Consider the following 27,082-nt stretch of genomic DNA (forward strand, 5'->3'; position numbering starts at 1 on the left):
TATATTCTTGGACATAGGGGGCAGTATTATAGTAGTTATATTCTTGTACATAGGGGGCAGTATTATAGTAGTTATATTCTTGTACATAGGGGCAGTATTATAGTAGTTATAGTCTTGTACATAGGAGGCAGTATTATAGTAGTTATATTCTTGTACATAGGAGGCAGTATTATAGTAATTATATTCTTGTACATAGGGACAGTATTATAGTAATTATATTCTTGTACATAGGGACAGTATTATAGTAGTTATATTCTTGTACATAGGGGGCAGTATTATAGTAGTTATATTCTTGTACATAGGGGCAGTATCATAGTAGTTATATTCTTGTACATGGAGAGCGGTATTATAGTAGTTATATACTTGTACATAGGGGCAGTATTATAGTAGTTATATTCTTGGACATAGGGGGCAGTATTATAGTAGTTATATTCTTGTACATAGGGGGCAGTATTATAGTAGTTATATTCTTGTACATAGGGGGCAGTATTATAGCAGTTATATTCTTGTACATAGGGGCAGTATTATAGTAGTTATATTTTTGTACATAGGAGGCAGTATTATAGTAGTTATATTCTGGTACAGAAGGGGGCAGTATTATAGTAGTTATATTCTTGTACATAGGGGGCAGTATTATAGTAGTTATATTCTTGTACATAGGGGCAGTATTATAGTAGTTATATTCTTGTACGTAGGGGGCAGTATTATAGTAGTTATATTCTTGTACATAGGGGGCAGTATTATAGTAGTTATATTCTTGTACGTAGGGGCAGTATTATAGTAGTTATATTCTTGTACATAGTAGGTAGTATTAGAATAGTATGTTCTTGTACATATGGAGAAATATTAGGCCATGTGCGCAAAACGGTATTATAACTTCTTGTAACATCTAACGTTTGCTGGCCTACACCTGGAAATGCAGCTGTATAGAAACATCTCAAACAATTCAATGAGAATTGATTCAATCTATACAAAAATCACTGGAAATGGCTGTACTTACGTTTTTAGCAATACAAGGACAGATAGAAACATCAGCTCCCAGCAGAGTGCATAAAGTTCTATGAGCAGGAGGCACAGTGCACAATAGTGATGATAACCTCTCTCACATCTACCTTTTTGTTGGGTGGAGGGCTGCTTAGTATATGCTCAGTACATAAATAAAGCTGTCATAAGGCGGTCATACAGAGATGTGTAGTATGTCATGCAGGCTTACATCCAAGTGAATGGCAGGTGTGAGTGTGGTTGGTCATCAGTATGTTGCACCTGTGCAACGCCTCCCATTGACCATACTGGCTTTCTGCCTGCGGCTGGGAAGTGTTAGTAGCTGCCCTCATACTCCTTTATCAGTAGGTGTTGCTGTTTTTAGTGATTTTTCTATAGAGACATGGGCCCTCTTGTATTACAGCCTACATGGTGATGGTGGGACGGAGGGCAGCGCCCCCATCGCTGGTCTACCAGGTGCCCGCACCACATCTGGTCAGGACTTCATGCTGCAGAGTGTTTTGCAGCTTCCTGAACACAAGCGGTATTTTACTATAGCGGCAGTAATAAGTGTGTGGAGGGGATTAAAGACTTAATCTAAGGTGTCTGACGCTGGACAAATCCCTCGTCTGCAAATCTCTGCAGGTTTGACACCATGGCCAGGTGGTCTTCCAAGGGTAATACTGGTGGCTCAATTAAAGGGACCCTAAACCTGCTGTCTTTGGGCTGTGCAGCTTAATGCTATCTATTGTTCCCAGTTGTCCGCCATTGAGCCTGTCTACAGTGTGGAACGAGTGACAGGAGGTCCAGAAACATGTCTGCTGCCATGATCGCTACTTTGTTGTGCTCTATCTCCAGAGTTCAGAGCGTCCGTATACGTTTGCATCCATGTGTAATTGATAATTGGCGTTCCTTCAGGGCGTTTAAGACTTGAACGGGTGTTTTGTTTTTTTTTGTTTGTTTTTTTTTAAATTCAATTAAAAATTGTGCGTGTGAATATAAATATGTAAAAATTTATGCTTTATTTACATCTGATTTCGGTCCAATTTTTGCAGACAAAATTGGATAGAAAAATCATTGCCGTGAATTTACTAGTAGGGCTAAGGCTGGATTCACACGACCGTATATCGGCTCAGTTTTCACGCCGAGCCGATATACGTCGTCTCTCTCTGCAGGGGGGAGGCTGGAAGAGCCAGGAGCAGGAACTGAGCCCCTGCCCCCTCTCTGCCCCTCTGCACTATTTGCAACGAGGAGAGGCGGGGCAGGGGCGGTGCTAATTCTCAGAACTTAGCCCCGCCCCACCTCCTTTCATTGCAAATAGTGCAGAGGGGCGGAGAGGGGGCGGGAGCTCAGTTCCTGTTCCTGGCTCTTCCATCCTTCCCCCCCCCCCCCCCTCTGCAGATGAGGACGATTTCTATCGGCTCGGCGTGAAAACCAAGCCGATATACGTTTGTATATATATATATATATTTGTGCAATGGGCATTGGATATTTGCGCACTCATGTACGTGTTTCACTGTTATTTTTGCACGCACAAAAAACATGGCAGCATACTCTCATTTGTTCAATTGGGCTATTAAGTTAATTAGTTCAATTAGTGCTATTTTCATGCACAAGAAAGTAGAGAACGCTGTATAATTGTTTTGCGCAAATGGAATGCGTGTGTAAAGTACACTTCTGTGAATGAACCCATTGTGCATAAAACACAGCCCAAATACATTAGAGTAACACAGGCTTAACAGTTACACAATTAGGGCTAATGCACACGGACGGATAATCGCTGCGGGATTCATGGTCAGATACCCGCTGCGAATCCCACAGCAATAGCCGTCCGTAGACATGCTATGTTCATAGATTCTTCCCTGCCCACGCGTGGAAATTAACCGCAATTTTCCGCTTGCGGGAGAGAATCACAGCATGTCCTATTCATTGCGTATAATTGCGCAGATGGCTTTTTAATTGCAGTCAATCGAAGCCGTGCGTCCCACGATACTCCGCGCTATGAGCACAGCGGTATGATCGCGGGTATTCGGGTCACCGCCAAGTGCCAGTGCTGCACTGCAAATTCGCACCGGCAGAGATTCTCGCTGCGGATCTGCAGAGGCAAGTATGTGGTCTCTGGACGGCACCGGGTCTGACTCCGCTGCGATATTTCGCAGGCAGAATCCTACTCGGTCGTGGGCATGAGGCATTAGAATTTACCACAGGGGGAGCTGTACAAATCTCCATCCACATCCAAACAAACATGGGCTTCAGCACCCGACACACTCAATATCTGCAAACAAATGCATGGTTTTTTTGTACTGCATGAAAATGCAAGCTTCTTGGTGCACAATTTGATCAAATCCATGTATGCCCATCTGCCACATCAAGGCTTTTTAGCCTAAAGAGAGGGTCTATGGAGCTACCGTGTTTTCCCGAAAATAAACCCTACTCCGATTTTCGGGGGTCTTGAAATATAAGCCCTCACCTGAAAATTAGCCCTAGCTAACCTACATGGGGGAAAAAAAACAGCAATACTCACCTTGTCAGCGTCATCTGAGTCCCTCACGCTGGTCGCCGGCGCTGCGGCAGGCTGCCGTGTCCTCAAAATTGACACAATCTTCTCTTTCTGGCGACGGGGCTTTGAATACCCCACTTCCAGCATCGAGTGCTGTGATTGGATCATGAGCGCCGCTATCATGTCAAAGTACAAGTTAAGATGAATACAAATAACGGATTAACTTTGTTTCCCCAAATTACATCTAGATTTCTGACTCTTCACAGTCGCCCCTCTAGCTGATATAACTGCTTTACACCATCTAGGCATTCTTTCTACAAGTACATTCAGATATTGTTCAGAAGTTTCTTCACAATTTTGTTGCAGAAGTTCCCACAAATGTGCTGCACTTGTAGGTCGCTTTGCTTTCACCCTTCTATTCAGTTCATCCCAAACAAGCTCAATGGGATTAAAGTCTGAAGACTGTGCAGCCTACCGTCTTCTTTTTGCCTTCTTAAGTAGTTCTGCCATTACCTAGAAGTATCTGTTTTGGATAATTGTCTTGCAGTAACATGAACCTCTGACCAACTAGGCGTATACCAGAGGGCATTGTATAACAAAATGCTATGGTAGGCCTTTATGTCCAGTGTGCAAGTTGCCAACTGTGGAACCAATAAAACAGACGCAGACCATCATACTTCCTCCTCCAAGTCTTACCGTTGGTGTCTCACATTCAGGAACCATTTTTTCACCTACTCAGCAGCGTACAAAACCCTGCGTGATGTATCAAACATGTCAAATTTTTATTTATTAGTCCTTAGGACCTTCTTCCACTCTTCAGTAGTCCACTAGAGGTGCTGCTTTCCCAGGCAAGTCTTTTTTGATCTTCACTCTTAGCCGTGGCTTCTTACTGATATTCCACCTGTCAGACCTGCAGATAGAAGTCTTCTCTTCACAGATGAAATGGGAACTAGTTTATTTTTAAGTGCATTGGGCTGCACTTGAAGATTTTGTGTTGTGAGGCTCAGGTCTTGTCATCTGATTTTGTAGCAACCTTTGGTCTGCCAGCCCTCGTCCTGTCCGTTTCCTCCAGTTTCCAAGTGCCTTTGATGTTATAAGAAACTGTACGGACAGCCGCCTTGGCTTTCTTGGCAATTTCTTCGTAGGACAGACTTACACTTCTGAGGCCTCCTTCCCACGAGCGTGACGGGCTCCGCAGCGTAATATTCCGCTGTGAAGCCCGTCACGGCGCCCCCCAGAGCCCCTATACTTACCTGCGGGAGATAGCGTGAAATCGCTTCCCCGCCCACCGCCGCGCGTCACCGCCCGTCACCGCCCACCGCCCTCGCGTCACCAGCCGTGTCACGTGCACGGCCGGCCGTGTCACGTGACGCGGCCGGACCGCGTCATTTGGCGTCATATGACGCTCGGCGGTGGGCGGGAAAGCGTTTTTTCACGCTATCTCCCGCTGGTTACAGCGGGAGATAGCGTGAATGGACGGCTTCCATTGACTGCAATGGAAGCCGTCAGTGCGTACAGCCCGTCCTCACCCGCAGAAAATAGAGCATGCTGCGGGTGAGGACGGGAGAAATCGCGGTGCGTAATTCCGCGGTGGAATTACGCATCGTGAGCATTGTGCTATTAGGTTCAATAGAACCTAATAGCTGCGGGCAACGCAGCGGATTTTCGCCGCGAATTACGCGGCGGAAATCCGTTCGTGGGAAGGAGGCCTAAGGGTTATAATTGTTTGTGTGATAGAGATATTGATGAAGTGTCCCCAACTATCCATAGCAACTTGCTGCTCAGGATACTGGGAAAGATGAATTCAATGTTTCAAACTCCCCTTCCTTCCTCACATCTGAGAGGCCTCTGATATGCATTCTTCCTCAGGAAGACTTTTGATCATGATGGCGATAAAAGTTAAGGCAGTGGCTGTGTCAGGTAGTTGCTAATTGACCCCCTGCCGGTGAGCATCCACACCTCGGATATTTCTCGTAGAAGTTCTGGCACTGCGACTGCTAGTGTCTGTATCAAAGGAGAATTTAATATGGGAGATTATGGGTCACACAAAGGGTACATTTTCAGAACTGATAGAATAAGGCGGACCTGGCGCAGTTACTCCCATCTCCATACGACCCCCAGAATTGCCTTTTAGGCGTAGCTGATCATCTGTCCCCCATCATGCTTCGTGTCTATGGATAGGTAAATTCCTGATATTAAACATTATCTTCCCTATTGGAGCACCTCCGGGCTAAATATGTTCGAAATATTAAATCCGGGTTTCCTATAGATCTTCCCCACATATACTCAACCAGCCTCGATGATATCAGAAAAAGGCAGACGGCAGTGTGGTTCTGTGGAGGACCAAAACTAAGTGGGTTCCTTATCCAAATTGCCAGACTACGGAGGTATGCTACAGCATATGGACTGTCCAGTTTTGTTTCCAGGAACTCCGCCAATCAGGACCTTGGGCCGAGAATCCCAAATCTTGTATCTTGTTAATTTTTCTCTGTTTTATTCTAAAATGTTGTCTAATTGTGTATACCTGTATACCCTTATACTCCCGCGTAACAACCTTTATTAATTTCCTGTGTGTGTGTGTGTATGTATGTATATGTATATATATATATATATATATATATATATATATATATATATATATATATATATATTACACACACATACTGCTAGTTGTTTTTTTCTTCTTTTTTTTTAGAATAAACCTGCGATTTATTAGTCAGCTTTGTCCATTTTAAACAAACCATAAACTCTTAAGATTGTGTTCAGAATTCATAGTCTGGGTTCCAGGTTCCCTTAACAGCGTGTGTGTGTGTCGGGGGGGGGGGGGGGGGGGTGTATTGCAAGGCGCTGGGCCTTTAGAACAGAGCAGGGGGTGATCTGAGCTTTCGGTCTGTATGTGTGCAGAAGACTGGGAAACCTGGCTACAGATCCACCTGTATTCTAACGACTCCACACTTGCAATCCTGCTAGAGTGATCGATCGAAGGCTCTGCCATGCCAAGCAGTTATAGCAGCGAGGGCACTCAGAACACTCGATCTGTGACAAATTGGTGATAGAGGTGTACTATCCGTGATAGCTCTGTCCTGAAAAGCTAAACTGTCCAAATCCTGCCCTAGAGGGTGTAATGTAGTCTATTCCAGCACTGGCTATATAGAATCAGAGGGCTTGAAAGTAATCTACAAAAGTTTGAAACACCTGTAGGAATAGTTTGCATCCAATTTCAAACCATAATTTGCTTTCTGTGTTTTGAGCAGCTGTCCTTGTTGTGTTCCTTGAAAAAGCACTTTGGTTAACTTATAAATTCCAGACTATTGTTACGTTTAGATTCAAACTTCACAATATATTTTTAACTTGCTTTTGAACCATTTTACGTTGTTTGTGTGAATGTCAGAAATAAGGAAGGATTGAGATGTTCTAAAACGTTTGATCGGTAGTTTATATCAGACACTTGAATTTTTCTGAAATCATAATGCAGGTTTAGGGCTTATTCAGACGACCGTATATCGGCTCGGTTTTCACGCCGAGCCGATATACGGTGTCCTTGTCTGCAGGGGGGGGGGGGGGGAGGATGGAAGAGCCAGGAGCAGGAACTGAGAGAATCTGAATTAATTAACTTTTCAAAGCCACACGGTTGATATGCCATTGTAGCTCGATAAAGGTACAAACTGTAGTTACCGCTTCACTCGGGCACTCGCTATACCACAAAGTGGCGTCTTAGTCACACTATGTGTCTGCATCTCTGAGCCCTCCGAGGTATGGCAGATCGTGCTTCAAGTGTCAGTAGACCGCTGGGTTGGGTACTATCCTCCCAATGGTTTGGTGGACGTGCTGCAGCGTTATTATTCAAACTGGTACTCCTAGTTGAAATCCACTTTGCTTCTTGTGTGCAATCATTCATAGCACGGTAGTCCAAACAGTGACCTTACTCTTCGAACCATCATCCTCTGTGAGTGCATCTTGGTCAAGACAGCATATGAGTTGTGCTGAGTCCCGCTGTGAATAACACATCATGTATGCATTGGGCTTGCCAGGTTGTGCTAGCTCTCACTGCAGGTAGCACATTAAGTGTATATTGTGCTCTCCAGACGCCTTTCAAGGCTCTCAGCATTTTTCTTCAGTGGCCATTTTTTTTCTAAAGAATCCTGGGATTAATTTTACAATGTCCAAAGTCATCCATGAAGATTGGCCTGGATTCTCAATCCTTAGAGATAATCTCTAGCTATCCGTATTAAATCACATATATCCAGATCAGTTGTGCAATAATACATTGTTTTACAGAGTTGATTCACATTATTATGACCACCAGCAAATGCCCAGAGTGACCGCCGTGTGCCGCACCGACAGCTAGACGGGTTGCGGGTGACTCAGTAAGATGCCGGCAAGTTGTCTCAGGTATCTGGAGCCATGCTGCCTCTGAGAGCCTTTTATAGGCCGGGGGAAACCACTTTTAGGGCTTCAGGTAACAAGACCGTCCATCTAATCACCACAACTCCCATCATTTACATATCGGTGTGAGATGGAGCCGCATGCCGGGTTTTTCAGTGTAAAAAGGTACCATATTTTGCGGTGTATAAGACGACTTTTTAACCCAGGAGAATCTTCTCCAAAGTTGGGGGTTGTCTTATACGCCGGGTATAAACTGTAGAAAAAAAAACAATACTCCCCTCCCCCCAGCATTCCGCGGCGCTGCTGCAGGCTGTTGCTCCCTCCTCCACACTGACAGAGCACTGCTTTCTGAATGCGGGGCTTGAATGCAGTCTTCTCTGACATCATGGAATCGCTGTGATTGGCTAACGCAGTGCCGGCTTTCATCGGCTGACGCCACGCTGAGTTAGCCAATCAGAGCATTAGCTTTCTGGAGGCGGGGCATTCAAGGTCTCTCTGTGAATAGGCAATTTCATTGCTAATTAAGCTTAGGACTTGATAGTGGAAAATCGTCTATTCACGCAATTTTCTCGTGAATTAGTCGTGATTTTCACGCCCATGTGAACGAGTCCTAAGTGAGAACAAGTGAGCGCTTTGTATTTAAACTGAAAGATAAGTGAACGAGCCAATGATGATTTTGTTATGTTCACCACTAGAGATGAGCGAGCGTACTCGGATAAGCACTACTCGCTCGAGTAATTGGCCTTATCCGAGTATCGCTGTGCTCGGGGCTAAAGATTCGGGTGCCGGCACGGAGCAGGGAGCTGCAGGGGAGAGCGGGGAGGAACGGAGGTAAGATCTTTCTCTCCCTCTCTCCCGCCCGCTCTCCCCTGCTCCCCGCTGCGACTCACCTGTCAGCCGCAGCGGCACCCGAATCTTTAGCCCCGAGCACAGCGAGACTCGGATAAAGCACATTACTCGAGCGAGTAGTGCTTATCCGAGTACGCTCGCTCATCTCTATTCACCACTAATTATGTTCACCTTCTTCATTTTTTGAACCATAATCGTTCCGTGTAAAAGGGCCCAAGAGTCCAAATAGAAGTTGTTGCGCTTTAGTCAATATGTATTTAGCTGATCTAAATTATAGTTGCGCTTTACAGGGATTTTTGCTGCCGTGACCCCGCGGAGGTTTCATACGGACATTGGGGCGACTGTTTCAGGTTTTTTTATTTTTCTTATTTTTTTAGTGTAACTTTTTTATGTAACTTATTATGTAGTTACAGTCTGGATTCTGCACTTACGTGTCGTCGGCATCCTCGTACTTTTTAGTGTTGAGCTGCTTCTATATTTTGCTTTATGATCGGTAACAAATAGAGAAAGCCAAGTTACTCCACGCTTTCCATCATCCTGCAAAACTCAATTTATACAGATTATTTTGTGGACGAGTTTATTGAGTCTCCCGGCGCAGCGGACATCTTGCTTGAGGCACTTTCTGTAATTATTTGATGACCTACTTTATATAATTATCATTGATCACCCTGTGGGGAAAGCGATAGAAAAAACAATTTACTGAATTTACTGCACGCCGATGGTTGATGAGTCATCAAAGAGGAACTCCAGACGGTAGACCCTGGCGGCCATCATACTTCGGAGCCCTTTCTGCTCTCTCTGGTCAGCCTATATGGCCGGGATCAGAGCCAACCTGTCCATTTTGATCCAAAAATTAATGACTTCCAGTATGGAGGACTTGGGGTGTGGGAGGGGTAGATGTTGCAAGTTCCAGTTTTTCGTCATAGATTGACATTCAGCTCTTACCATATATTTTTTCGGGGCCGGTAATAATCCCACTTGCCCTTCTTGTGTTCTGCACACGTTATAATTACTTAATTTCCACATGGTAGAATGCCCAGCGAACTCGCTCCGAGCTAGAAGGTGAGAAAAGCTGTGACTAATTACAGATTTAAGTAATTACCTCACCAATATCACCAAGGAAAGAATGCGCAACACATTCCGATGTCAGGCAGCCGCCCGTCACCAGACGACCGACCCGCCAAACCAAACCGGTTCAGACTGACTTTTTGCTTATGTAAGATTAAAATATTACAAATACCAAATGTTAGAGTTGTGTCTAATTCTGTATGGACTTGTATCCGCTCTGCCGGCTTCAGTCTTTCACACACGGACGGTTTTCTGCAGCAAAGTTATATGCGTCAAAAAATTGCGTCTAATAGACCCAATGGTTTCCTATGAAAACCTTTTAGATGAACGATTTGCAGCTGCGTCTAAAAATCGCACCAAAAAAGATAGGACATAAGTGACAGAATTCAGCGACTGAAATCCCCGGCGTGAAAAAATAGGTCTTGACCTGTCTTGCTGCAGAAAATCGCAGAAGCCTCCCTAGATTCCTATTAGTGACTATACAAGCCAGCTGGCAAAGGGAGGTGAGGGGATTTCCCCGCAGCGGGGAGAGAACAATGAAGAGAAGCCTTGGGGGAACACCCTTTATCACCAGGAACTTCCCTCAACTCAGCGAGGCTGAGAGGATTCCCCTGCTCCCCCAGCAGCGGGTCTGGTGGGATTCCCCTGCAGTGAAGAGAGAGGGATTCCCCTGCAGGGGAGGAGGAGGAATTCCCCTGTAGCTGGGAGAAAGGGGTTCCCCTGCAGGGGAACTGGAGAGATATTCCTGCTGTGGGGATGTAAGGATTCCCCTGCAGGGGAGAAGCAGGTTTCCCACTGCAGGGAAATCCTCCATCCCTGCAGCAGGGATGTCTCTCCAGCTCCCCTGCAGAGCATCCTCTCTCTGCCCGCTGAGATGAAGGGAGTCCCCAGCGATGAAGGGAAGCCTCGTAGGGTGATCCTTCATCTCTCTCTCTCCTCCCGGAATAGCAGAACTTTTCTAAAGCAACACGCAGCTCCCAATCGTGTGAATTGCCAACTTCACCACTAATTAAGTACTGGACTTGATAGCAGGAAATTGCCCGTTCACACGACTTTCTTACGAGATAGCTGCGATTTTTTTTTTTTTTTTTTTTGCATAATTTTGTAGCCCATGTGAAGAATCCCTCAGAAAACACTGGGTTATAGCCAATTTGGCTGCCGTTATTCTCTTGTCACACAGCTCTTCCAAGTTCCTGAGTCCCCAAACCTCACGGTACTGTACAAGTGCTAGTAGGACAATGCGCGGGTCACTGTCCATTAAAGTCTCACACCGCTGTTCCGTATCTTCCAGTGCTTTAAAGGACGTTTACCACTTGCGTAATTTATCCTACCTTCACAACATAGTGGGTGAATATTGTTTTGCTCTAGGTCCAACCACACAGATCCCGAGGGATCCTAAGATCTGCCAACACTGGATGCCCAATGTGAATAGATTGGCGGTGCGCATGTCTGCCAACCACGCTATTCACTTTTATGGGAGAGACGGAGATCGATACACCCAGCCATCTCCCATAGAAATGAATGGCGTGCAGCATGGGCACCACCATTCCATTCACGTAGGGCAGATGGGGGGACACTGGAGGTCCCAGCGGTCAGACACTCTGCAATCAGACATTTATCCCCTTTAACTGACTGACTTCCTAAGGAATGGCCGCTTCTACACTTAAACAGGGGCATTAGGCACCATTGTTCTCCAGATTGTTCCATGTCCCAATGGTTAGACTCTCCAAATCAAGCTTCTAGGCCATGATCACATTGTCGGATTTGCCGTGGATTTTCTGCAGACTTTCCACACAAAAAGTCTTAAGTGTTTCAGTGAGTAAAAAAAATCTGCTATTACTGCCGGAAAATCAGCGGTGGCAATAATGCTCTCCAGATCCGCAGCTACTGTTGTGGATTTGCTGCAGTCTTTGGCCTCCATTGACATCCATGGCAGAAATCCGCGAGTTTACAGCTACAAATCCGCTATGGATTTAAATTCCACTCTGCAGGTTGTTTTCCACTCTGATTTAATGCAGATTTTTTTCTGCAGCATGTAGATGAAATTTTGAACATCTCATCCACATTGATTTGCTGCTACTGTAAATGCTGCCGATTTATGGCAAAAATCTATGATAAATCCGCCCCGTGTGTGCCCGGCCTAAGGATGCGTTCACATATAGCTGATTGGCTGCAGATTTTCCACAGCCGAAAAAATATAACATGTTTGCGTCAAAATCCGCACCATTTGGTCACAGATACCTGTGGGGGTACGCAGCAAATTTCACCCCCTCAGTTTAAATTAATTTTGGGCTTAAATCCGTAGCAATTCCGCCCAAAATGATGCACAGAAAATCTGCTACAAATTAGCTTGATGTGAATACACCCTTGGATTCTTCTGTGAAACCCCCACTAGGGTGGACTGACATGAGCTGTCAACGCTGCGGATGTTCCATAGTGGAAAGGCAGCAGCATTTATGGCAGCAGCATAGGCGGTGAGACTTTACTAGATCTTACCATCTGCAGCATAAATTGCCCCGCGGAGTAGATTTCAATCCGCATCATTAGCAGGTCTAATTACTTCTAATTATCGCAGCGGATGTCGGCCTTTCAGCGCATGGGGTGAATTTCGTGGAAAATCTGAATGCAACACATACAAACTTTGTTGCCAATTTTTTACAGATTTTCCAATGCGGAAGATACGTCGTATGTCGGAATAACCGCTAAGACTGAATTATGACTTTACCTCCCCGATGCTCTTCATACATGAGCCCCCAATATGTTTTTGATCTCTCCATGCTTCCATGTGTTGCAGACATGAGGATGATGTGAGCGATCACCAATGGGGAGCTCCTCCACCACGCTCAGGAGGTTGAAGCTGGGGAAGCTGAAGATCGTGCGCAGACGCCTCCTGCAGCATTATGAGCATCAGCCGTTCATCTCGCTCCTGGCGGGACTCTACAGCTGCCGATGGAAACGCTATCAGCGCCAAAAAACCGAGCCGGGACAGTGCTGCTGCAAATGGGTAAGACACATCCAAGCCACTGGCCAGTGACACTTCTCCATGCTACAAATGCTGATTGCTTCTCTGAGAACGGGCCGCGGATTCCGTAGGAGGAGCAAGAGATTTCGATTTTAAAAAAATCTGTATTGTGCTTGTGCGCCAGAGCAACGGCCGACACATCCGCAGTACAGAAGAAAGAAGACACGGACAAGCACGCAGGGTCGCCGACCGTGGATTCCATGCAGGGTTCCCCATGTGGAATCCATGGACATGAGGCTTAAGGCCTCATGTCCACGGGGAAAATCAAATCTGCTCCGGATTTGTAACGCGGATTTGGGCCGCGGATGCAGTGCGGATGAGCTTAAAATAGTATTTTATTGCATGCGGATGACACGCGGATGCGTTTTTTTTCACGCGTGTATGCACGCGGATGGCATTTTTGCATCTGCGCGTGAAAAAAAATGCAAGGCCACTGAAAAAGAAGCCAAACTTGTAATCCGCATGCAGATTTCACGCACCCAAATAAATGGCATTTAACACCCGCAGCGGATTTCCCGCACCCCATAGAGATCAATGGGGCCATCCGGAGCGTGATCCGCACCTAAATGGAGCATGTCCATTTTTTTTCATGCTCCATGATTTTTCTAATTCACATTTATTGACCATCCGCGGGTATTTAGCTACCCGCGGGTGGTCAATGCATTCCTATGGGGCGCGGATCCGCGCGCGGGTGATCCGCTGCGGATTTTAATTATTATTTTCCCCGTGGACATGAGGCCTAAGAGTGCCATACAGTGCCACAATAATATCGCTATACAGTCAAAAATCCCGATCCAGCGCTATATCTCAGTACTGGCGTCCTATATTGGAATAACAATAGCGTCCTTGAATATGAAGAGCTTGATGTGCTATATGATCAGATGGCACGCGGGCCCCGGAACATGGATTTCAGTATTGAATTGCGGCCCCTGTAAGAGAGCGAGAGAGAAAAACCCAAAGTAGAGTTGAAGTCTAGCATGTGAGAAGCAGAATTCCGTCTCCCACGTCTTTGTATATTCCGTGGAACCGCTGCTATGACTGATGTAAGAAGTGGCTCCTCCTGCTGCGATGCATGCATGGAGTCATCGGCAGTGCAGTCCGGGTGATGATATCATAGCGGGACGTGTCAGTAAACGGCGAAGTGCAGATTCAGTGCAGATGCAATACAAATTACTAGTAAGGGTACGACCCAATCAGAAGTCAACGCAGATTTTAGCGTGACCATGTGGGTCGGAATTTGTCGCAATCGCCTCGCTGGACCCGTGTTCATTCCAGGGACTCTCAATGTGGATCTTACAGGGGCCACAACACAAAACTCAAATCCATGTGTCCCCCCCCCCCCCCCCCCAAAGTCCACGCACCATACCACCGTGTAGCGCATCCATGCCTTCCTATTCAAGTATGCTATTGTTATTCCAATATCTGACCCCAGTACTGAGATGTAGCGCCGGCTGTCTGACTCCACCCTGTAAACCACAGCAGACAATATGATGTAAGTTTGGATATCCTGGTGGGGCTGCAGAGACCCGGGGTAATATTACCAATACCATAATATTGGCCCTAACACTAATGTAGAGTATGTGTGGCCGTTGATGTGGACGGCGATTTACCTCTACAGAAGATCATGATGGCCGCTGACCTATCAGAAATCAGATGGACAGTCTCAGTAGTGCAGCCTCAGGTTACACAGGCCTGCTCTGTATTTCTTAGTAGAACCCCTTGTTGTACCGTGCACTGGGAGGTAATGATGTGTGTTTCCATTTTGCAGAAGGAGTCGGTGTTCTTCTTCCTCCTGGTTGCGGCTTTCTGCCTCTCTTTAGTCTTCTTGTATTTCTGGGGGGAAGCGAAGAACGACTACAATGACTTTGACTGGTAAGTAGTCCCTGTAGGCATTCGCTCCAGCGTTGTGGTAGGTGCTGCATGTTGATGGATTGTCCCCATCTCCACCAATATGACATTAATCCTCGCATACAGGGCAGCGCTCTGCCATTGGATCAAGGACATTAGAAGGGACTGGTGAGACGGGACTCGCTTACATGGGCTTAATATGTCTTAATGGAACTATAACGCGTAATGCATTTCCTGCTGTGTGGAGGTTGTCTATCTGGGATAATTTTGCCTGAATTCATGCATTTGACTCTGTGATTTTAGGAGGGGAGGGCGCAAGATGCAGAGATTTGCTGTGCAATCCTGGACCAGCATCTGGGAAGAGGGCGCAGTGTAGCTAGAGTGTAGTGTCTGCAGTGAGGATAGCTAACGTGTAGTGTCTGCAGTGAGGGCGGCTGAAGGGCAGCGTCTGCAGTGAGGGCTACGGAAGGGCAGCGTCTGCAGTGAGGGCTACGGAAGGGCAGCGTCTGCCGTGAGGGCGGCTGAAGGGCAGCGTCTGCCGTGAGGGCGGCTGAAGGGCAGCGTCTGCCGTGAGGGCGGCTGAAGGGCAGCGTCTGCCGTGAGGGCGGCTGAAGGGCAGCGTCTGCCGTGAGGGCGGCTGAAGGGCAGCGTCTGCCGTGAGGGCGGCTGACGGGCAGCGTCTGCCGTGAGGGCGGCTGACGGGCAGCGTCTGCCGTGAGGGCGGCTGACGGGCAGCGTCTGCCGTGAGGGCGGCTGACGGGCAGCGTCTGCCGTGAGGGCGGCTGACGGGCAGCGTCTGCCGTGAGGGCGGCTGACGGGCAGCGTCTGCCGTGAGGGCGGCTGACGGGCAGCGTCTGCCGTGAGGGCGGCTGACGGGCAGCGTCTGCCGTGAGGGCGGCTGAAGGGCAGCGTCTGCCGTGAGGGCGGCTGAAGGGCAGCGTCTGCCGTGAGGGCGGCTGAAGGGCAGCGTCTGCCGTGAGGGCGGCTGACGGGCAGCGTCTGCGGTGAGGGCGGCTGACGGGCAGCGTCTGCGGTGAGGGCGGCTGACGGGCAGCGTCTGCCGTGAGGGCGGCTGACGGGCAGCGTCTGCCGTGAGGGCGGCTGACGGGCAGCGTCTGCCGTGAGGGCGGCTGAAGGGCAGCGTCTGCCGTGAGGGCGGCTGACGGGCAGCGTCTGCCGTGAGGGCGGCTGACGGGCAGCGTCTGCCGTGAGGGCGGCTGACGGGCAGCGTCTGCCGTGAGGGCGGCTGACGGGCAGCGTCTGCCGTGAGGGCGGCTGACGGGCAGCGTCTGCCGTGAGGGCGGCTGGAGGGCAGCGTCTGCCGTGAGGGCGGCTGGAGGGCAGCGTCTGCATATGGTCTTGCAAGACCAGTTAGATGAGCTTAATACAAACTCGTCTGAAGAAGAGTTCCTAATCTCTTCACCGGCACCAAAGGGGTTCACGCTCTGTACGAGTCATGGATCAATTTCTCCATTGATGGGATACATTGGGCAAATCAATGTTGAATTATGGATTTTTGGTGCCTTGTTAGTCTGTATTCTACTCCGACAACCAACTGCCTGTTCCCCGTTTCCCCCCACAGGTACTCGTACAGAGGTCTGGGATATTGGTTCCTGTGGTCATTACTGATCCTAGTGGTGGTGGCGGTGCTGTTCACCTATATAGCGATGTTGGTGGTAAGTCATTAGGCTCGTGGAGCTTGTGTAATCAACACTGAATTATCTCTTCAGCCTACTAGATATATACCGAATGCCCCTTCTACTGGGGACCACGGCCCTTTTACTGGGGAACACGGCCCTTTTACTGGGGACCACGGCCCTTTTACTGGGGAACGCGGCCCTTTTATGATTGATGTTTCACTGTATGCAAATTATCCCAGAGCGCAGCATAAAATCACATGACCAGTTTTTGGTGGATCAGTGTCAGTCTGAATCCACATTAGATGGGAAAATCCAGCTATCTGAGCGACTCCAACGAGGCCGGTCATCGGTGCTAGACTAGCCGGGGCATCATGGCAACCATGTGGGGTTTTTTTATATAACAGTGTGGAGAGTATACTGAGAATGTATGTTGTGAGGGGGTTATATAGGATTTGCCATTCAGGCCTTTGGAGAAGCTGGGTGCATGCTCAGTAAGTCCCTCTCTCTGTACATTTAGGATGTGTCACACTTAGCGGATTTGGTGCAAATTTTCCACAACTGAAAAATCTGCACTGGAATCCGGACCATTTGCAGAGATTCGGAAAGGATTGGCAGCAGACTTCATCCCTTCAATTGAAAGGGTATATCTGCAGTGGATCCGCCAGGTGTGAACACGCCTTGTGATGGGTACGCTTTAGCATCATGGCTGTACAATGGCGCTGTGTTAATGAGAACTCTTGGACTTTCAGGTTCTCGCGGTGTGTCTGCTCTCAGAAGGCCAACAGCTGTACCTGCACTGGAGCCACAAGGTAATCCATGGCGCTAAAGAAAACACTAATTTTGTGGGCTGAGTTGTATTTTTCAATAGTACCCTTGCCTGAAGGGGTTAATATATGAGGAGCGTTTTTCAAGATCGAGTCTAGTCCATTTTTAAAGATTTTGCACCTTATGATACAGTAAAAATCCCTTTGCTAATCATTTTGGAAGAACGCTCCCCATATACATATAGCAATCGGAACTCCCAATCCCCTGTATAGACATAGTAATGTCTTCCTGCAGCCACCACTAGAGGGAGCTGAGGAGCTTACTGTATACTGATTTATTATAGAGTACAATATATAAATAGTAAACAGTAAGCTTTCCATCTCTCTCTAGTGGTGACACAACCAGACGGGCGGACTACCAGACTCTTATCGTGTAACTATGTCTGCGGAGAGGTTTTGGAGCTTTGCAACAGAAAAACAAAGCTTTGACGCTTGTACCTTAATTGGCACAGAATGTTAGACCAACATGTTAGATGGTGTTCCTCCATGTGTTCTGCTTACGAATACATCTTGTCTTTGCCAGGGTGGCATGTTGTTTATCCTGATTTTCGTTATTGGTGCCCTCGCTGTCCTGTCTAATTTATGGGGTGAAGAATGGGCAGCTGTTCGCCTCTCGTTTCACGTAAGAATCGCATTACAAAATGTCCAGTAGAAATTGTGCTATTTTTGCTAATAGAGAAATGCGGCAGGAATACTGTATTCTGTAAATGGTGATATGGGCAGCTGACACCACCCTCGGGCCCTAGAAAAGTGCATATCCTTTATCTGTGACATTAATCACATCCTCAGTGTGACTCTTACCACAGAAACGGCAAATGCCCTTTAGAGATAAGTGTAGCGTGACTCCACCAGCAGAATAGTGAGTGCAGCTCTGGAGTATAATACAGGATGTAACTCAGGATCAGTACAGGATAAGTAATGTATGTACACAGTGACTCCACCAGCAGAATAGTGAGTGCAGCTCTGGAGGATAATACAGGATGTAACTCAGGAGCAGTACAGGATAAGTAATGTATGTACACAGTGACTCCACCAGCAGAATAGTGAGTGCAGCTCCGGAGTATAATACAGGATGTAACTCAGGATCAGTACAGGATAAGTAATGTATGTACACAGTGACTCCACCAGCAGAATAGTGAGTGCAGCTCTGGGGTATAATACATGATGTAACTCAGGAGCAGTACAGGATAAGTAATGTATGTACACAGTGACTCCACCAGCAGAATAGTGAGTGCAGCTCTGGAGTATAATACAGGATGTAACTCAGGATCAGTACAGGATAAGTAATGTATGTACACAGTGACTCCACCAGCAGAATAGTGAGTGCACCTCTGGGGTATAATACAGGATGTAACTCAGGAGCAGTACAGGATAAGCAATGTATGTACACAGTGACTCCACCAGCAGAATAGTGAGTGCAGCTCTGGAGTATAATACAGGATGTAACTCAGGAGCAGTACAGGATAAGTAATGTATGTACACAGTGACTCCACCAGCAAAATAGTGAGTGCAGCTCTGGAGTATAATACAGGATGTAACTCAGGAGCAGTACAGGATGAGTAATGTATGTACACAGTGACTCCACCAGCAGAATAGTGAGTGCAGCTCTGGAGTATAATACAGGATGTAACTCAGGAGCAGTACAGGATAAGTAATGTATGTACACAGTGACTCCACCAGCAAAATAGTGAGTGCAGCTCTGGGGTATAATACAGGATGTAACTCAGGAGCAGTATAGATTACGTAATGTATGTACACAGTGACTCCACCAGCAGAATAGTGAGTGCAGCTCTGAAGTATAATACAGGATAAGGAATGTATGTACACAGTGACCCCCACCAGCAGAATAGTGAGTGCAGCTGTGGAGTATAATGCAGGAAGTAACTCACGGTCAGTGCAGGATAAGTAATGTATGTACACAGTGCCTCCACCAGCAGAATAGTGAGGGCAGCTCTGAAATAGAATACAAGATGTAACTGAGGATCAGTACAAGATAAGTAATGTATGTACACAGTGAATCCACCAGCATAATAGTGAGTGCAGCTCTGGAGTATAATACAGGATGTAACTCAGGAGCAGTACAGGATAAGTAATGTATGTACACAGTGACTCCACCAGCAGAATAGTGAGTGCAGCTCTGGGGTATAATACAGGATGGAACTCAGGATCAGTACAGGATAAGTAATGTATGTACACAGTGACTCCACCAGCAGAATAGTGAGTGCAACTCTGGAGTATAATACAGAATGTAACTCAGGATCAGTACAGGATAAGTAATGTATGTACGCAGTGACTCCACCAGCATAATAGTGAGTGCAGCTCTGGAGTGTAATACAGGATGTAACTTAGGATCAGTACAGGATAAGTAATGTATGTACACAGTGACTCCACCAGCAGAATAGTGAGTGCAGCTCTGGAGTATAATACAGGATGTAACTGATCAACACTGTGACGAAACTAGAAGTATTCTGCTCTTGGTTTTAGCACAATTGGGGACATTTACAAAGGCTGTACACTTGCGCAAAAATATTGTGACTTTTCTACCTTCTGGGCATGCTCAGCATGGAGCGACAGGTTTATGTATAATTTAATGTCAGCAATGTACGCCTGTTCGCACGCACCAACTTGGAATGTGCTGAATACATGAAGAGTTGTATGCCTCCTCGTATTCAGTGCATCAGAGGAGATCGTAATAATTCCGCCTGTATTGTGGATACATCTACAACCGTCCTTCACTTGTGTCCTCCACAGGTGACGGCTCCGTACCTCCATCTTGGCTCTCTAGTGGTAATGACCCTCTTGGCTTGGCCAGTAGCGCTTTACTTTGTGAGGATGAACACAAAACGTAAGTGTTAATGGGAGAAGATGACTTCTACGTTAGTTTGTATACGTTACCCCAGTGGAAGCCGCGATAATCATTACATCGGACGCTAAGCAAAATCTACAGATATTTTTTTTCCATTTTCTGTCCAAACGGTTTTTTAGGTTTTCAGTTAGGAGCTCTACCTGTCAAGCAACCTGATTTTTTTTTTTTACGGAATTGTCCCAAGAAATGGCCCTTAAAGGGTTTTCGGAAATGTCACAATGGCTGCCACCCTTGCAGCCTAAGGCACTTGTCACTTGTCCTAGTACGGGAGAATGCTTGTACAGACCAGAAGAGGAAGGGGCGTTCTGAACCATGTAGTGTTGGACTCTGCCCTCCTTGCAGCGCCCCCTCTGGTCTCCACATACATTCTTTTGTCCTAGAATGGGTTGCCAGTGCCACTAGAGATGAGCGAGCATACTTGCTAAGGACAATTACTCGAGCGAGCATTGCCCTTAGCGAGTACCTGCCCGCTCGGAAGAAAATATTCGGCGGCGGGCAGGGAGCGGTGGGAGGAACTGGGGGAGATCTCTCTCTCCCTCTCTCCCCCCCCCCGCTCCCCCCTGCTCACCTGTCACCCGCGCCGGCAGCCGAACCTTTTCTTCCGAGCATGCAGGTACTCGCTAAGGGCAATGCTCGAGCGAGTATGCTCGCTCATCTCTAGTTGCCGCTGGCCGAATGCAAGGCGGCGATTTTGTAGCATTTCCTGGACAATCCTTTTAAAAGGAGACAAAATTTTGCGGGTCTTGGAGTCAGGTAGGAGCTCAAATGTTGATCCAGGGATTATTCTGACTGCCATATGGAGTCCGAAAGGAATTTTTTTTCCTCCAAATGAGCTTAATTGGCTTGTGTTTTTTTGGGGGGTTTTTTTGCCTTCCTCTAGACCAACGGGGAAGGGGGGGGGATTGTTGAAAGAGGCTGAACTAGATAGACATTGTCTTCAATCAGCCTAACATACTATGTTACTATGTATGCAGTAGTGTTCCCCAAAGTGGGCATTTCTGAAAAGATTTGTGGGTGTTTCTGGGCAGATTATGGGAGGGGGTCTTAAAAATGTCCCTTGAATGGGGATTCAAATGTTAGGAGGTATGGAAATCCTCTTGTTAGAAAAAGTGTTCTTGTAACTCATGGCCACCAATAAGAACGCGACTTTCATCTTATACCTTCTCTGATAAAATCGAAGCTTAATTCTGATTGGTTGCTACAAGTCACTAGATCACAATGGGGTAAGAAGGAAACTGGGAGAAGGTGCCCATTGCAACCAATCAGGTGACAGCTTTTGATCTTGGCAGCTAAAATATGATTGGTTGGTATGACTAAATGAAGGAGCTGCAACCAATCATATTGTAGCTTGAGTAGGAGCGCTGTCACTGGATTGGCTGCTTTGGGAAGTGCTTGAAATCTTCTTTGCACTGTTTTCGTTCTTACATAAGGCAGATAATTAGAAACAATTACCATATTTGTGGTCAGCGGGTTTTGAATATTTCATAAGCGCAACAATAAAGACCAAAATCCCTTTTTTGCTTCTTCCTGTAATTAAATATTCCGCAGTCTGTTCCTATTAATGTTCCAGGACTCTGACATTTGGGATTGTGCAAGAAAATGCTGAGTTTGTTTTTCCTTTTTTTTTTGCCACTGTTATATAATATAATAGAACAGCCCCCAAGAACAGACCTGAGAGGGGCCGGCGCTGTGGGGAGACTCATTGGCTTCTTTGTCGCAGATTTGCTTATAGCCTGTAAGGCAGGGCTGCACAACACCCGGCCCGCGAGCCACAAGTGCCTCGGCAGAGGATTTCTGGCAGCCAGAGATGTGACTAACTGCTAGCCTCTTGACATCATAGTTCTGTCACAGTCAACGGCACTGTCATGCTCTCAGATTGCGGCATGTAAGGGGTTAAACTGTTAGGATAGGAGGTCTCTCCATTCCTGGCAGTTATAGCAGGAGCCCGGCTGTCAGTAGTCAGTCAAGCCACCGCCTTTAAATGATGTATGTGCGGGTTTAAAGCCCATTAGTGACCACTATAAAAAGAGATGCATTGGTGGCCACTAAGGGGTTAAAAGAGCAGGTGAGCATATAGTATATATGTGTGTCTATATGTGTTGGGTATGTTTGTCTGCTACTGAGAAGTGACATCAGGAAGATTCCGAGCAGCGATATATTAAGTGGAAGGTGAAACTTTTACTATATGTCAAACCGATTCTATACGACCCGCCCAAACCCGAGGTGTTTGAATCCCAAGTGGCGTATATGGCGCCCCCTTCATCACTGCTCATAAATAAGACTGACGCCAAATGACAACTGGTAAACAGATACAGACCCCATATAGACAAATGCAGAGCTCAGACCCCCAAGCCAGACCTTCTGAACTAAAAAAAAGACCCTGGACCAGATCCCCAAAACTAATACAAGCCCCCCCCCCCATCAAAACCAGACCTCAGAACCCATGAACAAATAAAGATCCCAGACAGACCCTCTTAATATAAACCCTCAGATCAGACCAGATTCTGCAGATCCTTGGCTCTCCTTGTTCCCTGCTGACAACCCGCTGCTTTCCTTAACACATTGTCTGCCAGGGGATTTCAGGGATGTAACTATAACAAGTGGAGAAGGTGCGGACGCACTCGGCCCCTGGGGTCTTAGGGAGCCCATAGAGTCTCACCTCCCCATATAAGGCTTATATTTGGGGGCCCGGTTACAGATTTTGCATTGGGGGCCCAGCAGCTGTAAGTTACGCCTCTGCAGGAAAGGTGAGTATTTTGTCAGGATGGGGCTGTGAAAGTATTAGGATGACCTGTGTTACACCTGTGAATTCAGGGGTTAATACTGTTTTCAGTCTGAAGCTCGTAAAGCAGCGTATACTTGACTGGACTGTCCTTGGTAGTGGGGGTTTGAGCGTTTCCTGGAGACCATATTTAGTCATTGTATCCGCGTTCCTTACTCTTATCAATGCAGTTAATGTATGCCCGTCACATAATAATAATAATAATAATCTTTATTTGTATAGCGCCAACATATTCCGCAGCGCTTACATAGACGGGGGGAATACAGAAAGACAAAAGTACAAAGATTACAGAACCACGGTTACATAGTAATCAGCTGATGGAGACAGTAGGGGTGAGGGTCCTGCTCCAACGAGCTTACATACTACAAGTAATGGGGGGATACAGAAGGTAAAGGGGCTGGCAGTGTGCACGGTATGGGGAGGTGGAGGGTGCGGGGTGCTATACACATAGACAATGGTCAGACATTAAGTCATGTGTCGGCAGAAACAGTATGACTGCAGGAGCGGTTTATGATGGCTAGCAGGGATTGCAGTCAGTAGGTCAGGGAGCATGTTATCAGGCGGAGTACAGAGGGGTTTGTTTAGGGAATTCGGTATGCCTCCCTGAAGAGGTGCGTTTTTAGAGCACGCCTGAAGTTCTGCGAGTCCTGGATTGCCCGGGTAGCCTTTGGTAGTGCGTTCCAGAGGACCGGTGCTGCTCTGGAGAAGTCTTGGAGGCGGGAATGAGAAGTTCGAATTAAAGGGGCGCTCAGTCTGGTTTTGTTAGCAGAGCGGAGAGCCTGGGCTGGTTGATGGATTGAGATGAGGGAGGCGATATAGGGGGGCGCTGCGCTGTGGAGGGCTTTGTGGATGAAGGTAGCGAGTTTAAATTGAATTCTGTATTTAACGGGCAGCCAGTGCAGTGACCGGCACAGGGCAGAGGAGTCTGAGTTAGCGGCTGGACAGGAAGATGAGCCTGGCTGCCGCATTCAGGATGGATTGGAGAGGGTAGAGTCTGGCACGGGGGAGGCCGATCAGCAACGAGTTGCAATAATCGAGCCGGGAGTGGATGAGGGCAACAGTAAGCGTTTTTAGCGTGTCCACAGTGAGAAAAGGGCAGATTCTTGCGATGTTCTTGAGGTGCAGCCGACATGTTCGGGCCAGAGATTGGATGTAGGGGGTAAATGAGAGATCAGAGTCAAATATGACCCCAAGGCAGCGGGCATGTTGTCTAGGAGTTATGTTGGCGCCACACACTGAGATGGAGATGTCAGGAGGAGGTCGGTTAGTGGAGGGTGGAAATACCAGCAGGTCAGTTTTAGAGAGGTTTATTTTTAGGTAGAGAGAGGGCATGGTGTTAGAGACAGCGGACAGACAGTTGGTGATGTTTTGGAGTAAAGGTGCAGAGATGTCACTGGAAGAGGTATATAGCTGGGTGTCATCAGCATACAGGTGGTATTCATGTATTCATTCATCAGTACTAAATGTTTGTAAGGATTTGCTACTTTTTCTACTGCAAAAATGTAACTCAGGGTGCCGCCTACTGTGATTGGACCGCTACACATTTCTTTGTTCTACTTTGCACTATTATTAAAGTTAACACTGAGTTAGCTCCTCAGAGGACAATGGTGACTTCACACACAGTTTCTCATTTCTTGCTCTCTCTCCGATGATTATCGCTAATCAGTTTGGACACATGAGAGAACTCAGATGCTTGTAGCCTTATTGCTGATTCTAAATTTAAAAGAGTGCTCCAACAGGGCAGTCAGGAGGTTTCTCCTTTTTTCTGGCACCTCCTGGATATTTTGTTAGTCAAGAAGTAAATTATAAGGACGGAACTTTCTATGCTGAATTATAGTACGCAGCATATAAATAAATGGGGTCCCCTCGCTCAGCCTGCAGCCATAGTCTCCAAGCTGCTTGCAAAATTCTGCTATCGTGTTTCCCCCAAAATAAGACCCTGTCTTTTATTAGTTTTTGCCCCCAAAAAGGCTCTAGGTCTTATTTTCAAGGTATGTCTTATTAGACTTACCTAGCAGCTGCGGTCTGTCTCCTTCCACTGGTCTCCAGAGCTTTAGCGCTCTGGCTGATTTTTAAGGGTTCTTGGGGAGGCTTGAAATATAAGCCCTGCACTGAAAATAAGCCTTAGCTGCATTACATAAAAAAGGGGGACACATTACCTCCAGGCTCAGTCCAGGTCCCTTCCACTGCTCTCTGGAGCTCTGGCGCACTTCTTGCAGTCTTCAGCCGCCAACAGAAGATTGCTTCCTGGTTCTAGAATTCATAAATACCACCTCCAGGAAGCGATGGCTCTGATTTGGTTCTCGAGTGCTGCCAGCCAATCAATGCAGCACTCGATGAAACAATGCGATGCCTGTGATTGGTTCATCTAGCTCTGCATTGATTGGCTGAGCAGCGCTCTAAGAACCAATCAAGAGCCATCGCATTGTGGAGGCAGGATTTTTGAATTGACTGAGCGGCGTACATCTCAGCGAGTCTCTGCATTTTCAGCAGCGGCTTCTCAATCCACAGCAGACATCGCGGGAGATACGGAGATGAACGCCGCTCAGCCAATACATAAATCCCGCTTCCACAACACGATGGCTGTTGATTGGCTGAGCGGCGCTCTAAGAACCAATCATAGCCATCACATTGTTTAATCGAATGCTGCATTGATTGGCTGGCAGCACTCGAAAAATCAATCAGAGCAATTGCTTTCTGGAGGTGGGATTTATGAATCGCGGAAGCGATATTCTGTTGGGAGCTGAGGACTGCAAGCAAGTGCGACAGAGCTCTGGAGACCAGCGGGAGGACACGGACCGCAGCTGCTAGGTAATGTATTGTTTTTTAAATTTAATTCAGCTAGGGCTTATTTTCAGGGCCGCCCCGAAAATCCTGAAAAATCAGCATAGGGCTTATCTTTGGGGAAACACAGTAGTTGCTCTTGGTAGCAGTCAGCATTTTTGCTGTACCCCACTGTCAGTCATGTGACCTAGTAACATCTAAGTTATAACTTTTATCACTGTGCACTGAGCTCCCATAATGCACTTCTCTCGGGTGACAAAATGCATGAGGATATTATTTGCAGTGCACTGTGGAAATTCACAAAAAATGCCACCGGCACAAAAAATCTGCCTTCACCTTCTTGCCAGACCTTGGCCAGTTGTTGGCCGTTTTAAATGATTTATATGAAATGTAGCTTAAAGATGATTCATTAATGTGATGGCCGATTAGTCATTATTTATTATATGAGGATTGTTTATTAGGGATGTTTCTCCCTTAAATGGTTCATTTAAAAAAAAGAAAAAAAAAAGGTTTTTTCATTCTTCCATATGTCTCTCTGTTTATTTCCAGTCTCTCAGCTGGTGATCCTCAGTCCATACATCGCCGTGCTGCTGGTCTTATATTTCCTTCCATTGGGGATGTATTCTCCCTGCATTAGGGAGAAGGGGACGCTTGGGGCGAAACCACTGCTAATAGGGCACAGGGGTTCACCGACGGTAAGTATCCACCTGAGAGGTCAGATATCTGTGTATTAACTTGCTGTAGTATGTCATTACAGCCTGACGTACAGAAGACTTCCATGCTCTAGATGGAAGGATCATGTGATCAATGCACCTCTTGGTTCTTCCAGACACTGAACCAGTAGGGGGTGACATGGAGATGTGAACTCTGAAGCTAAGATTAAACTAGCAGAACTGTGATACAGCTGATTGCAGTATAAGAATACCTACATAAATCTGCTAGTAATGCATCCTGTAGGGTGTGTACAGATCTAGACAGCTGCTTTCCATTAAGCTAGGGCTACAATGTGATTGTAGCTGTGATGCGGGTTGCGAGACCAGAGATTGCAAGTTAAGGCTGCCCACAGATGGCAAAAACCTCCAATTGACCTGTGACTCACGGTTGTGGCTACTTGCGAATCGCAACGTGACGCTTTAACATCTATGAAGTTATATGGTCGCAGGGCTGCGCTGTGATCTTTGCTTGTGGCTGAAGTCGCTGTGTGGCCCTAGCCTAATTGTTAATAGGGACCCCAACAGGGAGGGCGGCGTTGTCCATATCAGAAGTCCCTTTCTGACTCGTAATGCTAATGAAGTCATCAGATTGTCTTCTTCCCCTGCAGTTTGCACCAGAGAATACCAAAATGTCTTTTGAGAAAACAATAGAATTTGAAGGTGACGGCCTGGAGACCGACGTCACGATCAGGTAACTCTGAGGTTCTCGTATCACATACAGAATGGCGCACGTGTATTCCACTAAACGGGCCAGGGCTTCTTTCATACTTCTCTTCAGCGTGGACCTCCGATGGGAGCGGGGCAGAATATGGGGCCATG

At 46.9% G+C, this 27,082-nt stretch overlaps 1 protein-coding gene across 2 annotated transcripts in view; it reads left to right on the forward strand.

Annotated features, from left to right (window-relative positions):
- Positions 1 to 27,082, forward strand: part of GDPD4 (glycerophosphodiester phosphodiesterase domain containing 4) — a 92,482-nt gene that overhangs the window by 38,058 nt on the left and 27,342 nt on the right. For both annotated transcript variants that reach the window (XM_066588271.1, XM_066588270.1), the window contains exons 2-9: positions 12,579 to 12,788; positions 14,575 to 14,678; positions 16,237 to 16,330; positions 17,044 to 17,103; positions 17,642 to 17,740; positions 19,870 to 19,963; positions 26,100 to 26,245; positions 26,872 to 26,954. In XM_066588271.1, coding sequence (XP_066444368.1) covers positions 12,606 to 12,788; positions 14,575 to 14,678; positions 16,237 to 16,330; positions 17,044 to 17,103; positions 17,642 to 17,740; positions 19,870 to 19,963; positions 26,100 to 26,245; positions 26,872 to 26,954 — 863 coding nt within the window. In that variant the 5' untranslated portion in view covers positions 12,579 to 12,605. The remainder of the gene's footprint in view (positions 1 to 12,578; positions 12,789 to 14,574; positions 14,679 to 16,236; positions 16,331 to 17,043; positions 17,104 to 17,641; positions 17,741 to 19,869; positions 19,964 to 26,099; positions 26,246 to 26,871; positions 26,955 to 27,082) is intronic.

The sequence above is a fragment of the Eleutherodactylus coqui genome, chromosome 1, assembly GCF_035609145.1.
Source record: "Eleutherodactylus coqui strain aEleCoq1 chromosome 1, aEleCoq1.hap1, whole genome shotgun sequence".
Lineage (NCBI taxonomy): Eukaryota > Metazoa > Chordata > Amphibia > Anura > Eleutherodactylidae > Eleutherodactylus > Eleutherodactylus coqui.